This window comes from Pteronotus mesoamericanus, unplaced genomic scaffold, assembly GCF_021234165.1.
Source record: "Pteronotus mesoamericanus isolate MK-2021 breed Mesoamerican mustached bat unplaced genomic scaffold, CSHL_Meso_final contig_32, whole genome shotgun sequence".
In the NCBI taxonomy this organism is placed as follows: domain Eukaryota; kingdom Metazoa; phylum Chordata; class Mammalia; order Chiroptera; family Mormoopidae; genus Pteronotus; species Pteronotus mesoamericanus.
Window position 1 is genome coordinate 7,696,096 of NW_026555134.1, and position 16,028 is coordinate 7,712,123.

Consider the following 16,028-nt stretch of genomic DNA (forward strand, 5'->3'; position numbering starts at 1 on the left):
TACCCTTGAAACTTTCCAAAAGAAGGAATTTAGTGAAAGCATGACTAGTATTTAACATGAAGTTATTTCTAGTAAAGTAGGCAAACTCTTCAATTAGGTGAAATTTTAACATAGAGACCAAATCAGTGAGTATGAATAAAACAAAATACTGTATTTGTCTTATTTCACTTAGTGCACTGACTTCAGGGTCCTTCCATATTACCACAAATGGTAGGATTTTCTTCGTTTATGGCTAAATAATATTCCACATACACACGTATGTACGTATACCCCCCACATTCATCATGCACACACATACGTACATACAGACACACACAACATTCTTTATCCATTTATTCATCAGTGAGCGCTTGGGTTGCTTCCATGTCGCAGCTATTGTAGATAATGTAGCAGTGAACCTGAGGGTGCAAATATCTTTTCAACGTAGTGTTTTCATTTTCTTTGGACAAATACCCAGACTTGGAATTGCTGGATCATATGTTCTATTTTTAACAATTTGAGAAACCTCCATACTGTTTTTTGTAGAGGCTGCATCAATTTACATTCCCACCAGTAGTACGGTAGCCTTGTAATCTAGTTTGAAAACAGGAAGTGTGATGCTTTCTGCCTTATTCTTCTTTTGCAGGATGCTTTGGCTACCTAGGGTGTTGTGATTCCATTCACATTTTACGATTGTTTACCTTCTCTCTGTGAAAAATGCCATTGGAATTTTGAAAGGGCTTGCATCAAATTTGTATTTTGGTTTGGGTAGTATGGACATTTTAACAGTGTTAATTCTTCCAGTTCATGAGCACGGACTAGCTTTTCATTTATTTGTGTCTTCAATTTCTTTCATCAATGTCTTATAGTTTTCAGTGAAAAGGTCTTTTACTTCCTTGGTTACATTTATTTTTAGGTATTTTATTCTTTTTAATACAATTTAAATGGTATTGTTTTCTTAATTTCTTTTCCTAATATTTTGTGATTAGTGTAAAGAGACACAGCTGATTTTTGTGTATTGAGTTTTGTATCTTGAAACATCACTGAATTTGCTTGTGAGTTCTAATAGTTTTGTGGTGGCATCTTTAGGGTAGAATATCACACCATTCACAAATAGTGACGGTTACACTTCCTCCTTTATAATGTGGGTGCATTCATTTTTTCTTGTCTAATTGTTCTGACCAAGACTTTCGGTACTATGGTGAATAAAAGTTGTGGGAATGGGCATCATTGTCTTGTCCCTGATCTTAGAGGAAAAGCTTTCATCTTTTTGCTGATGGGTATGATGTTGTTTGTGGCCTTTTCATATATGATCTTCATTATATTGAGGTATGTTCCCTATATACTCATTTTGTTGAGAGGTGTTTTTTTTTTACTCATAAATAGATGTTGAATTTTGTCAAGCTTTTTTCTGCATCTGTTGAGATGACAGGATTTTTATCCTTCATTTTAACATGGTTCATATTCCACTAATTTGCAGATGTTGAACCATCCCTGTATTCCTGGAATAAATTCCACTGGATCACGGTGTATTATCCTTTTCACGTATTGTTGAATTTGGTTTGCTGATACTTTGTTGAGGATTTTTGCACCTGTGTTCATCAGGAATATTGGCTTGTGTTTTTGTCTGGTTTGTATACCAGGATATTGCTGGCCTTGTAAAATGAGTTTGGAAGTGTCCCTCCTCTTCTGTTTGACAGACTGAAAAGGATTGGTATTAACTTTTTAAAGCGTTTGGTAGACTTCATCTGTGAAGCCATCTGCTCCTGGACTTTTGTTTAGCTGTTTTTGACTACTGATTCAATCTCCTTCCTAGTAATTGATCTGTTCAGACTTTCTATTTCATGATTCAGTCTTGGTAGGTTGTATTTTTTCTAGGAATTTATCCATTTTTTTTAGAGCATCCAATCTGTTGATGTATAATTGTTCATAGTAGTCTTATGATCTTTTGTATTTCTACTTTTCAGTTGTAATACCCCTTTTCTGATCTTACTTGTTTGGGTTCTCTGTGTGTGTGTCAGTCCAGCTAAAGCTTTATTTATTTTGTTTATTTATTTATTTATTTTATAAATACAGCTCTTGGTTTTGCTGATCTTTTCCATGGTCTTTTAAATTTCTATTTCATTCATTTCTGCTCTGATCTTTGTTATTTTCTTCTTTTAACTAACTTTGGTCTTTGCTTTTCTTTTATTAGTTCCTGGGAGAGCAGGTTAGGTTGTTTGAGGTTTTTATTCTTCCTGGACATAGTCATTTATCAACTTCCCTGCTAGAACTGCTTTTGCTGCCTCCAGTAAGTTTTGGTATGTTGTGTTTTGATTTTCATTTGTTTTAAGGTATTTAATGATTTTTCTTTTCATTTTTTCTTGGACACATTTGTTTTTCAGTAGCATGTTTTTATCATATTTTTCCATGTATAATGCACATTCTTTTTGCCCAAATTTTTGAGGGAAAAATAAGGATGCGTATTATACATGGGAATCAGCTAAAATGTGGGGATGCATTATATGTGGCAAAAAATGCTAATCTCCATATATTTTGATTCTTTTTCAGTTTTCTTAGAATTGATTCCTAGTTCCCTGTCATTGTGATCAGATAGTTGTTTAAATGATTTCATTCTTTTTACATTTATTATGACATGTGCAGTGGCCTAACATGGATCATCCAGGCAAATGTTTTGTGTGTGTATAAGAACGTACATCCTGTTGCTTTTGGATGGAATGTTTACTGAATGTTAAGTCCATCTGGTCTAACCATAGCTAAAGGACAATGTTTTTTTTTTAATTTAATTTACTGTTCAGGTGATCTCTTCATTGTGGGATATTAACATTCCCTGCTCTTACTGTGTTGCTGTATATTTCTGCCTTTAGGTCTGTCACTATTTTGTATATTTATGAGCATAAATATTTACAAATGTTACATTTTCTTACTGAATTGACTTTTTTATAATCATGTAATGACCTTCTTTCCTTTATTACAGTCTTTGCCTTAAAGTTTATTTTGTCTGATATAAGTATAGCTATTTCATTCCTTTGGTTTCCATTTGCATGGAATATTTTTTCCATTCTTTCAGTTTTAGTTTTTGTGTCCTTACATCTGAGGTGATTCTCCTGTAGACAGCATATAGGTGGGTCTTTAAAAAAATTTCTTTTAGCCATTCTGTGTCTTTTGGTTAGACAATGTAGTCCATTTACCTTTAAAGTAATTATTGATGTGTATATATATTTATTGCTATTTTGTTAGTTGCTTTGTTTTGTCATTTCTTTGTTCTTGTTCATTTCCTTTGTGACTTGATGATTATCTCTAGTGGTATGCTTAGATTTCTTTGTCTTTGTCTTTTGTGTATATACTATACGTTTTTGTTTTTTGTGGTTACCATGAAGCTTATGTAAACAAACTTTTGTCTATTTTTAACTTAATAGCAACTTAAGTTTGTATACATTCTAACACTATAATTTACAGCTTTTATTTTGTATATTTTATTAACCAATGTAGTTATTTTGACTCCTTTTATCTGTTACCCTTCACACTGGCTTTGTAAGTGATTCTCTTTAAGTTTTTAACTTTTGACATTTTAATGTGCCTTGGTGGGGGTCTCTGGGTTCATCTTTTTTGGAATTCTCTGGGCTTTCTGTGTCTGGGTATCTGCTTTCTTGCCCAAGACAGGGAAATTTTCATCTGTTATTTCTTCACATATGTTTTCTGCCTCCTTTCCTCTCTCTTCTCTGTTTGGGACCCTATAATGTGAATGTTGGTTTACTCGATGTTGTCCCATGAGTCCTTTAAGCTGTCTTTACTCTTTCATTTTTTCTTTTTGTTCTTCTGCTCTATGAATTTACTGTTCCTTCTTCTGCTTTATCAGTTCACTGTTGAACCCTGTATTGTGTTTTTCAGTGCAGTTATTGTATTCTTCAGCTCTATGACTTCTATCTTGTAATGACTCTTTGTTGGAATTCTCATTTTGCTTATGCATTTTCTGCCAAGCTCCATAAGCATCTTTATGACCATTATTTTTGATTCTTTATCAGTTAAATCACTTACCGCCATTTCATTAAGGTCTTTTTCTTAGTTTTTATCTTCTTTTGTTTGGAATGGATTCCTTTGTTTCTTCACTTTCCTTTACACTCAGTATGTTTCTGTAAGGTCACCTCTCCCAGTCTCGAAAGACTGGCCTCATGTAGGAGGTGAGATTTATTGTTCAGTCCTGTCCAGGCTGTTGGTTGTCCCTCAAGCCTTTGTAATTGTCCAGATAGCCGACTTTGGTCTTAGTGGTTCCCAGTAGTTTGAGGGTGTGGCAAGACCTATCAGTGTGCCAATGGATAGGACCTAGGTCAGCAGCTAGATTCTGGCTGACTGGAAGCCAGACTCTCAGGCAGCGGTTTTTAAAGTAGAGAAGGGCATTTCTGTCCTCTCCCTCCACGTTGAGCCTTGGGGTTATAGCCAGTTAAGAACTGTTTGTTTGTTGTGGTCTAGTTGAACCTGTGAACACAAGCCCACTGCCCACCAGAGCCAGGCAATCCAGGGATGTGTCCTCTGGGCAGCAGCCACAAAACTGGGGTGCCGATGTGTGCATGAGCTCCTTTTGTGGGGACACGGGTACCCTGGGGCTGGGCAGAGTGAGAGCACCTGCCGGCCTTCGCGTTGCTGGAAGGGAGTCTCCTCAGCCTCCAGATGTGTACTGAATTCAAAGCCTGACCCTTAGGCCACAGCGATGATGACAGGTGAATTTTCCTCTTTCACAGGAAGGCTGCGGATATTTTTCAGTCTGCTGACCGTCTGGTGTGCCCTGGGGCGGGGGCTAGTTGATTAAGAACTGTTTCTCCATTATAGTCCTATGGGACCTGCAAACGAAAGCCCTGCTGGACACAGCGCCAGGCCGTCAAGGGGTGTCTTCTGGGTGGCTGCTGTGGATGGGTGCACAGGGTCTTCTTCGGGAGATACCAGTGACCCCTGAGCGAGGCAGAGGGAAAGCGTGAAGGTAGCACCTGCTCTCTGAGGTCTCTCGAGGTGATTACCCTTGGCTTTTAGTTGTGTGTTTCCTTAGAAGCCTGCCCCTTATACCGCACCTGTAGTCAGGCCCCTCGGAGTGTTAAATTAGATGCCCACCCTTCAAGGCGACCCTTTAAGTTAAGCAGATGGGCCTCTTTCACAGAAAGACTGGGCGCTGTTCAGTCAGCTGTCTCTGTGCTCGGCCCGTGGGCGAGTCTGTGCCTGTGCAGCCCTTTAAAAGTCTTTCTCAGGTTGCGATAGCCTTGCAGGTCTCTTAGGTGCGAGCCCCCGTTGGATTTTGAAGTGAGATGTTTTGGGGGTGCTTCTTTCATTCGCAGGTCTTAGAAGTTGCGTGCTCCTCCTCAGGAAGAGGCTCTGGGACGTGAGTTCCCTCCCATTTGTGGGTGGCTCTGCTGAGGGCGGGATTTTTGGCAAGGTTGTGTCTCAGCCTCTCCTGCCTGTTCCAGCTTGCGATTTTTTCCTCATTTGCCCAATTGTATATGAATCATCCAGCCAGATTTTGGGTTTCAGAGGAAACTGTTCTGTATAGTTGTAAATTTGGTATATTCAAGATTCTCCTGTGTTGCCACCTTGAACCAGAATGCTGTATACCAGTTTCTAAGGGAGGGGATATGATGTGGTCACAGAATATTTTTCACTAGGCCATCACATGCACTAATATTACTTATATGCATACATAAAATAAACTGATGCGGTTGTCAGAATTCTGAGATGGTTCGTCCCCGTGATCTCCCGCCTCCTGCTGTGCACACATCTTGTCTCAAACACAGATGGCTTTGAAGAGATTTTGCAAGTGTAATTAGGTCCCAAATCCAGTGATTTTTAGATAGATTACCTGAGGGGGCTTGACCTCATCAAATGATCTCTTAAAAGGGATTGGGCCCCTGCTGACAGGAGAGTCAAAGCGCGGGAAGGTTTGGTCATGAGGGATGCGCCCACTGCTGGTTTTGAGGACGGCGTGAGACGCAGGTGGCCTGTGGGGGTTGAGTGGCCTGTAGATGAGAACATTGTCTAGCGGACACGTGGATTTTTTTAGTCTTGTAAGACCTTGAGCAGAGAATACAACCATGTCGTGCTTGAACTTCTCACCTACAGATCCATGAGCTAAGAAATGGGTATTGTTTTAAGCCTCCGTTTGTACTAATTTATTACTGCAATGATAGGAAACTAAAACAACTGAATATTTTGCTTCACAAAATTGCAACTATTATTTGTTAAATATTTATTGATGTTAAGTCCACATTACACCAGCACAACAATCCATAGTAGTATGATAGTACTATTTTTTTTTATAAATACAACATAAAAGGTGGCAAAATAATGCTACTTAATCCCAAACCCAGCAACTTAGCAAAAAAGTTTCATTCAGAAAAATTTGGCAAGTAAGAAATGACATAAGTCATAATACTACAATATAGATAGGTCCATGAGGGACTTTGTATGGTATCTTAAATTCCGTATTAGTAATGCACAGAGCTGCGGTCAAAGAAAATTATACCACTTTGCGTAGAACATCTGCCACCCAGTGCTCAAGCCTATTAATCATTTAAAACCTGGTTGGTTGGTGTTCTTACAAGGAAGTAGAAAGCTGTACATGTGAAGCAGTAATATGAAATACATGGAGTGGTACACAGATATAAAATTACTTTAAAAATACTACATATTGAATTGAGTAACTGAGCTAAGAAGAGTTCAACATTTTTTATTATAAATAATGAAAGATAAATGTGTTTTGCATAAGGAATACAGTGTTTTCTTTTCATAGCAAAGTACCATTGAAGCCTCCTGTTTTATAATACTAGGCCAAACTGTTTTTTCTCCTTTTTAAAGTTTATTGGTTCCGACTTAAAACCATCAAGTCTGGTCAGAATCAACTCAGTCTAGCTGATGCAGAATCATATGCATTTAAGAATCAGTCTTTGCTGATACACCTTTACACACTACTCAGAACGCAGCACCTCCTTAAAGTAAGGTTTCATGGCAGCAGGGACGTGAACTGATATTTTCCATTCACCATATCTTGGTGCCACTGAAAAAAATACATTACGGCACAGACCTGTTTTTGTCTCTCCTAAGTCTGCATTTCCCTCAAGGAGACTACGTGCTACAGGCAACGTCCCACTTACGCCGGCCTTGCAGTCTCAGTCCATTTTCAACTTGCTCTAAACATCTAAAATCTTCTACGACACAAATGTCAGGCACACTAAAATTTCCAGAGCGCATGTGCTCCGACTTCCAGCTGACCCGAGGTTCCCTGACTTGTGAATCACAGTGTTAGGTTAATTTTCAAGAAAACCAAAGAAAAGCCTGGCCTTTAACATGTCTCCCACCCTTTCTACTTTTATCTAAATGAATACAATGTAGTAAGTATGCTGGTAGCATTTTCCTTCATTCTTCTCCTTCCAAACCCCTGCCTCCTCCAGATTCTATATGCCTTGGTCATTTGGGCGGTTTGGATGCCTTTCCTGGAATGGATTGTAATATATTTCTGCTCTATTCAGAATACTTTATATTATTTATATTTAAATTAGCCTTTGAATATGGTTTGTAAATAAGCTTTCTACCAAGGTAGCATGAAAAGAAAATAGAACACATACAGGAAAAAAAAGGTTAAGAACTAAGGTATTACCCTTGTTAGAGAACTCTTGACATTAAAATTTAAGGCAAGCAATTCCTTTTGATTTAATATAAAACCATTTGCAATGACAAGGTATTTACTTGGATTTCCTTTCCTCTTCCTTTTTCATCCTTACATATTGCACTTGGTTCATGGTAGCTGTCTGAATACACTGCCACTTTAGAATCATTTTAGTGTTATTTGTGGTACAATTGCCTCAAGTTTAGTATTTCACACTGTCATGCTGTGTAGCACCTAATGCTAGTGTTTGAAGGCACTTCTGATAATACAAATTGTGGTTACCTTTGAAAAACTGGTTTCCTCTAGCATTTTGGCATTTCAGACCACTTTAATCACAGCAATTCAAAAGTTTTAAATTGGATGATGAATGTGAATTTCCTGTGCGATGTGTACATTTCTAATAGCATCTCCTACTTCAACTCTAAGTTTGGTATATCAAGTAAGAAAAATATTATTTTGGGTTTTTTTTTTATTTCTTATAGTCAAAGGTATACTTCTGCCTTTTACATATTGTGACAAAGGAATATGTTGGTCAAGGCAAGGCTGGTTCAGTGTTTCAGCTTTAACAAGAGTGTTGGGTTACAGGTCCTCACTTTCTACGAGGCCGAGGCCGGTATTCAGCGTCAGGTGAGATGGGTTGGCTTCAGGCTGGAACGCTGCTTTGATGTCTAGTCCCTGGTCCGAAAGTGCCGCGTAGCGACTGGCTGAGGGGCGTACTTTTTTTGGCTTGGTGCTCTGGGGCTGCTGATGCCACTGGGCTACAAAAAGAGAGAGGAGGATGTTATAACCAAGATTAGTGGAAAGCCCTTAGATGTTTTAAGTAAAGACAGGCTGTCTTCTGATGCACAGCAGGTGCTTGTTCTTCGTGAGAGTGCAAACACATCTGTGGCAGGGGCCTGAAATTTGAGGCTGGCTTTGCATTTCACTCCTATGTTACAGATTTCTTTTCTCTACCAGGCAGTGGGACTGTAATAATAGCTAGACAATAAAGACAAAGTACAGTTGATCTTTATGGGAAAGTAAATGCATGCTTCAGCACAGGAAACCCCTTGAAATAGTCTGAGTTTCGTAATTCACTTCCCACCTTTTTTTTTAATCTTAGAGTTCATAATGTGTAAATGCCACGGTAGTGAGAGTAGACTGGTGTTCTGGATGCATCTTTCAACACTAATCCACAGGAAGGAATTGGGCAGGAGGGAAGGTTGGGGTCACTCATTTTCTGAGATACTTCACAAAGTTATAACTTACTCACGAAAAATTAAGTTCTTAATTTTTTCTAGTGGTTTTCTCTGTGTCAGTAGATCGCATATTGCTATTGTACTGCCTTGTAAGTTCAATAAAAAATGATTTTCTTTAAATTTAGGATGCATGTATACAAAAAACACAAACAATCACAAACCTATTGTTCAGCTGCTTAAGATGTATTAACTAGAAAAGCACTAAGCCACAAAAGTATGCATTATAGGATCAATGGTTCACACGTTTAGAGTGCAATAAGACACTATGATAGTATTATAGTATAAAAAATGTTAACAAAGAAAAAGGCAGTCATTTGCAAAACACAGTAGCAAGTATAATGTGAAAGCACGTGGTTAAGCCTTTGCCTACTGTTAACACCTAAGGGTGCTCGGGTAGGGAAGCCACAACTGACTAGCCAGCATAAGAGGAGTCAACATGCATATTTTGCTAATAATGCAAAGCTTCCAAATGATACTTGATTATGTGTTCTCCTGGTGTAGTTCACTATTAATGTTGAGAAACTATAAATAGAAAGAGAAAGAGCACTATGAAAGTTGGCCAAAAATTCCCACTATCATTGTTTATAAGATTAAATGACAACAATGTGATTTGCTGTTGAGATGCCTGATTATTCACAATTGATTGAACCGGTACAATGAGAGGAAGGGGCACCCACTGTAAACGTCCAGCCTGGCGGTGCAGGACACGATCCCGGCCTCGTTCTTGGCGGACACGGTGTACCACCCGGCATCTTCCTTTGTGGCTCCCTGAATGAGCAGGCAGACGTAGCCGTGATTATCCTGGTGCATGCTGCGGACAGGGAGAAAGGCGTCAGGGTGCTGAATGCTGGAAGGGGCTCTGGGCAAGAAGCATCGTTTTTAATTAGATCATTAAAAACACAATTGTGCGAGTAGCTGATAATAGGGTCATACTTATTCTGGAGAGGCCGCTAGCCCCATTACAGTTAATGGGAGAGAAGAGCAGACATCAAGAGGTTGAATAAATCTGTGCACTTAATTTCTACTTAAGGATCTGCCGTTATAAAACCGCTGAGTAGTTTCTCTATCACCATTGTAGCAAGTGAAGTCATCTTTTCTTTTAGATATAAACACACACACACAAAATCACCATGAGATTAGTTAGAATGTGCTTTGTCATGTACCATTATAGCTGCTCTTCTGAAAGCTTAATCAGACATGAAAGAGTGATTTTTGTCTTTGAAATCATCAACAGCATTACTCTTACAGAGATTTATGCTCTATATAAACTGTGTTTTTTAAATATATATCATTAGGACTAGGTTCAGTCATTGTGTACGCTCACCTCACTCGGTCCGTGCTGTGTGTGAGCGATTCATTTTCTTTCTTCCAAAATATCTGGGGTGGTGGCACTCCCGAGACGCGGCATTCCAGTCGCACTGGGTACCCATCTGCCACGCCTGTGTTTTGCAGCTTCTCGATAAACACGGGTGGTTTGTGTGCTTCTTTAGCTAAGAAAACATGAGATGAATGAGCTATCAGTGACAGACAAAGGGAGCACTCCAAAGAATTCAGAAGCTCCTTGAAATAATTGCTTAAATAGATCTTTTATTTTATGATGCCATTTTTCACTTTAGGTGGTATGATGCAAGTCCTCTCTCCAAATTATTCTTTTACCAAGAAAGGTTACCACGCCTCATTCCACTCATTTGTCTCCTAAATTAATTCAAGTCTGACAGGCCCACACAGTCCACTGGCCATCTGCTCCACAGAATGCCTGGCAGGCTGCGCGAGGCTCCTAAGTCATTGCTAGCATCTGAGATGGCTCCACGCTACGCAGGCCGAGCCTTTACCAACCACTGCCACCTAGTGACGCTGAGGAGGACAAGTGTTTCTAGGAATCTGATCTGCTTAGATTCCTCTCCATGCGACCTGCAATGTTTACTGTTAAGATTCTGAAACATTGTAAGTCCTGGCTCAAATGAGACCTACCATAGGATTTAAAAAGGGGGAAAATAAAGGAGAGGCATCTCCATCGAAAATTGGCAACTTTAAATAGTTATCTATAAATTACAGACTCCAATTTGTATACTTTGAAGGGCTATAAAAAGACAACTTTATTACCCTGAAGGAAGAAAGCCATAAAAAAGGGCAACTTAATTAGCCGGAAATATTCAAAACTGATTGTTAATAGCACTCTAATATCACCATCCAATGGGAAATTTTTTCTTGGAGCTGAGGTAGAAAGAGTAAGGTTATTTTCTTCCGAGCTACCCATAGCGGATTGGAGGATGCGTGCCTTTTCCCACGAGTTCCTCTCCTCTGGAGTGACAAATTTATCAAATTATTTTTTATTTGGACTTTACATGGACTTTTTCACCTAAAGTGAAAAATGGTATCATAAAATAAAAGATCTATTTAAGCAATTATTTCAAGAAGCTTCTGAATTCTTTGGAGTGCTCCCTTTGTCTATCAAGGGGAGAGAGAGGTGAAGAGGATGAATATTCTACCTGAAATTTTTAAATACCCAAGACCGTCTAAGACTTTGAATTATGTAGAGGGCTCTGGTTTTCTTTTTTTTTTATTTGGACTTTACATGGTTACTTGGCCTAGGCTATTTTGGGGAAGTGGGAACAGATCTCACTTATGAAGAAAATTTGCTCTAATATTTCATAGGGCTGTTGTGACGACTGAGATAATATATATGAGGAGCTTTGCAAGTAGAGGTATGATAAATGTTTCATTTTTTGAGAGACAGATATCAGAATCTTTACTTACGCTCAACTCCTAAGGATGGTATAAACCTTTCCATAAATATACTGTCCTTATCTAAGGGTAAGACTTCCTATAACACCACTTTTACAAAGTTTACCTAACAATAGAATCAACTTAAAAGAAAATCTGGGTGTAATTTGACTACGACATTGGGGGTAATGAAACGTTTAAAATCTTGGATTTTGAAATCAGTGTACGTCACATTACTTTAAGAGCTAGGTCTGGTTGTAGAAGTTTATGCATAAGCAAACTCTTACACGTCAGGCCTGGTTCTTGGAGCCCATGCTGCGAATGCCCTTTCCTTAGGTTACACGGGGCCACCACGCACCAGGAGAATGACCCAGAAAAGCCCAAATCCTCCTCTCTCTTCACTAGGCTAGTGGGAGAAAGGAAAGCTACATAATAATGGCTACACTGATGAAAAATTAATGTTCTGATTTGCTAAGCCTTTTTACATATTGTAATTGGCTGTTTTGGTGATTCAATCTATTTTTTTTCCCATCAGTTTGATTCATTTAACATATTGATTAATAATGTAGGATTACCTTACATTTCTAAATCTGCTGTTCATTCTTGGAGAGAGAAAGGATTCACAGCTGAGCCTACCTGCAACCACAAGCTCCAGGCTGAACGAGTTCTGTCCTGCTCGATTAGTGGCTATACATGTGTAGATGCCGGCATCGCGTGATGTGACTGGCTCAATGATCAGAGAGTGCACCCCGTTCTCTCGGACGAGCATCTTGTGAGCACTGTCGGGGCGGATTGGTTTTCCATCTAGTTGCCAGCTTAGATCTGGGGTTGGTAACCCACTGACCTGAAGCAGAAGAAGAATGCATATAAATGTCTCTAATATTAAAACAATGAAATCAATAGCTAAGAAACCAGCATGAATTCCTCCTTTGGTGTAGTACAGAAGAGGGCCTGTACTATCAGCTCTGGTTCCTCTTTTGTGTAAAACCTTTCAGAGGCTTCCTAAGTGGGCTCACTTTTAAACATTTCTTATAGAGCAACCTAGAGAAAAGTGAAATGGGGATTAAAAAAACCTCTGTCATCATCTTACCTCACCAAGCGTTATAAATATTACTGGGATGATCTCCACATAGGGCCCTGAGCTCTTTGAAAAAAAGACGTCCAACCACAATAACCATAACAAATACTCAGCTGGCGTTTATACACTATGCGGCTTCTCATCAAAGAGTTGCCATTGCTATGGAGACATTAGTTAATGCATCTGTCAGCAAGTAGGGCTACTATTATTATTTGATAATCCTGGAAACTAATAGGAACAATACAAAATTACCCAGAAAGCCTTATCAACAAATTAGCATCACAATGGAAGCATCATAAAATGTAGAGACCATGGCAGTTGTGTTGACCAGAGATCAGACAAAAGCACAGTTAACCGCTAATAATAAGTTGTGCTGTGCAGAGTAGGGGTGGTTGCCATCTGTCAAGTCTTTACAGCTTTGCCTTTGATTTTGAATGGGGAGAACAGCACCATTAAGGAAGGCCTTTCTACCCCACCCCATATTTACTAGTGGGAAATTACCTACAAAAAGATGTCAGTTGGATTGTAAAACAATATTTTTGAAGACCCAGCTCTGTCAAAATCAGCCAGAAAGCTCATAAATCCCATTCCTGCTGTGTAACATTCATTGATACTATATACCTAAAAGATGCCTCCCCCCACACAAGTTGCAAGACTCTAGAGAACTTAAAGGAAAAATATTACATAAATGTAAACTACTCATTAAAAGACAGATTTTGGAAGCAAACATCAGTAGCTTGGCAGCTTAGCTTCTGAGAAGTTTCAGGCTCTTACGTTCTCTCATCTGCCCACCTGCTCTCCCCAGCTCTCCATACACACCGCTTTACCTGCCTAGACGTCACTGGAAGTGGAACAGAGAAGGAGGGAGTGGACATTCCTGGTCAGGTTCCAGGCCTTTCCCAAGCTTAGAAAAGAAGCGGCACTGCTTGTTCTCACTGTACTAGGTTAGAACCCAGAGAAGCAGGACCACGTATTGCCGAGACTGAAGTATGTTTAGTAGGAGGGATGCCTAAAATGCTGTGCACTGTCCGCCCACCCAGTTCACAGTGCACCTGCCAGTGGACAAACTTACGTTAAAGCAAAAGGAGAATGTCTGATTCTGCTACCCCTTTTCTAGCCCCAGTCTTCTTGGTTGGGTAAGTAAAGAAAGCCTGATCTCAAGAATTTAAGGCCATTATAATCATGTCATAATTTGAATAGAGCCTTTCATTCTTTTTATGTATTTCTACAAGCCCAGATTTACTTTTTGTAAAAACAAACAATGCCCAAATCCTCTAAACACCTTATAATTGTGTTTTGCAGTCCCAAAGATAACCAGCAGAGGGAGCCCATATAACTTCTAAAAAGCTTATCCATATTTCAGAGCTAAATTTTAAATTTAAGACCAATGCGGCAAAAAAAAAAAAAAAAAAGAAAAATTCAAAAAGTTTATAAGAGCAGTACTTTTTAAACATTTTTGGCCTTAAACTTTTGAGAAATTGATGAAAGCTATATCACACGCACTTTGTATTCAGTTTCAGAGTTCACATATGCAACGAAAACCTGAATACCCAGAGTTAAGAAACCCTGTTGTAAAATGGGGGAAAGGCGGCTGTCGCTCTCACCTCTTTTAGAAATAGAAACTGGGAGGAACAAAGGTCAGAGTAAATATATGGATATAAAATTTGTATGAATAAATACTGAAGCTCACCTAATTAATGATGAGGACATATGACTGATTAATATTTATTACTTCAATAAAATGTAAAAAAGGATAAAACCTTTCAGTTTCTGGAGTATGGTATAAAGGGTTTTAAGTAATGAACATATTTAATAAACATTTAAAAATAAAGAAAAATGGTTTAAAGCAGTAAATAAGCATCCCTTATATTTCACCGATTTTTTTTTTTTTCTCTTAAGCAGGGACACGTTCTAAAGATGTATACTTTACAAAGTTTCCCCAAGAGGAACGGCATTGAGGGAAGGGAGACAACAGATTTATCGACCGTAACAAATGCTTACTTTGCAGTCCATTCTGCAGAGCTTCCCTTCCTGCACAGTCAGGTCCCCAGGGGCCTGCAAGAAGTGAGGTCTGAAGAACCGCTCCTGGATTGGTTCATTTTCATCCCCGCTGTCCCTTGATCTAGAACGAGGCCTTAGAACAAGACAGACAGACAGCAGTTATTTTCAGGCTCTTAGTCATCTATTTTTTAAATTAATACATGGGGTAATAATATAATACCCTAACCAGATTTCTACCCCTGAGGTCTATGTTGAAAAAAAGTCAGCAAAGCAAAATCTTGTTTCTTTTGGAAGTTTACTATAAATGTAATAGTCTGCTAATTGCAGATCTTAAAGAGTTCTGCTCTCCTCATCCTTAAACCTAGTATAAATCTTAAAAGGATAAATGGGAGATAATGGGGTTTTCTACATTAACCTGTTTTTTCCTAAATAAATATTAAAGCTGTATGAGAAATTGCAGCAGCTGTTGCTAATTAATTCATTACCAAATCTTTTTTCAATAGAAATTACTGTAACTTTCCATTGTGATTTTAAATGTATCAGAAATTAAAAGTTCCTATTATTTTATAAAAATTAAATATCTTTCTAATCAAAATTCCTTTTCACATTAACAAGGAAAATAAAGTACTTATTAAGGCAAGTTTTATTTTACATCAGTTATCCATGTACCTAAAGGCACTTTTTTTTTTTTTTTTTGGCTTTCAAATAAAATTATGCAGATCTCCCAGATTTTGTGTATTTCTCTTGTTCTTAAAGTACGTTACTAGAGGCACCTTTAAGAGCAATATATTTAAAGTAATGGCAGGGAGGACTTCAGAGCAAGATGTTGAATGCATATTCTGCCTTGTAATAATTAGAAGTCCAAAAACGCTGAACCAGAAAGAGTGGAACAAATGAAAGATTGGTGTAAGAGGCTAATGGTTATTGGATTTTTTTATATAGCTTATTCTTCTACAAGTACAGATCTAATTTTTAACAAAAAGCTTTTCTAGGAGACAATGGCAAATGGGAAAGCTTAAATATATTGAAGACCATAAGAAAAGCAGAAGAAAATAATACAAGAGAATGGATACGCTACTAAATGTGTGTTGCAGGCATTGATACAGGCCTAGGATCCTGTGAACAGATACTAGCACAAACAAGTTAGAATTAAATTTGATTATGCTTAGGTGCCAGAATTGTCTTCCAAATTTGAACAAAGGGCTCTGTGAGTCTTACCACATGAGGCGGTATAGACACACCATTTATTTGGTGTCACTCAGTTCTTCCTGGGTACCTTCTGTGAGCCTAACTTACAGGATTTGTTCTCTTCGCCAAAGGTGTTTGCATCTGTAGCCTCTATTTTACAGTCAGGACTATTTGA

The 16,028-nt window shown here is 38.5% G+C and overlaps 1 protein-coding gene across 4 annotated transcripts in view; it reads right to left on the reverse strand.

Annotated features, from left to right (window-relative positions):
* Positions 1 to 8,075: 8,075 nt before the first annotated feature.
* PALLD (palladin, cytoskeletal associated protein) overlaps positions 8,076 to 16,028 on the reverse strand; it is a 348,613-nt gene continuing 340,660 nt past the window's right edge. For 3 of the 4 annotated variants that reach the window (XM_054576070.1, XM_054576069.1, XM_054576072.1), the window contains 5 exons: positions 14,666 to 14,798; positions 12,223 to 12,430; positions 10,187 to 10,352; positions 9,540 to 9,673; positions 8,076 to 8,382 (listed from right to left, as the gene is read on the reverse strand). In XM_054576070.1, the coding sequence (XP_054432045.1) occupies positions 8,204 to 8,382; positions 9,540 to 9,673; positions 10,187 to 10,352; positions 12,223 to 12,430; positions 14,666 to 14,798 (820 nt within the window). In that variant the 3' untranslated portion in view covers positions 8,076 to 8,203. Of the gene's footprint in view, positions 8,383 to 9,338; positions 9,385 to 9,539; positions 9,674 to 10,186; positions 10,353 to 12,222; positions 12,431 to 14,665; positions 14,799 to 16,028 lie in introns of all 4 variants that reach the window. The other variant, XM_054576071.1, reaches the window with a different exon arrangement.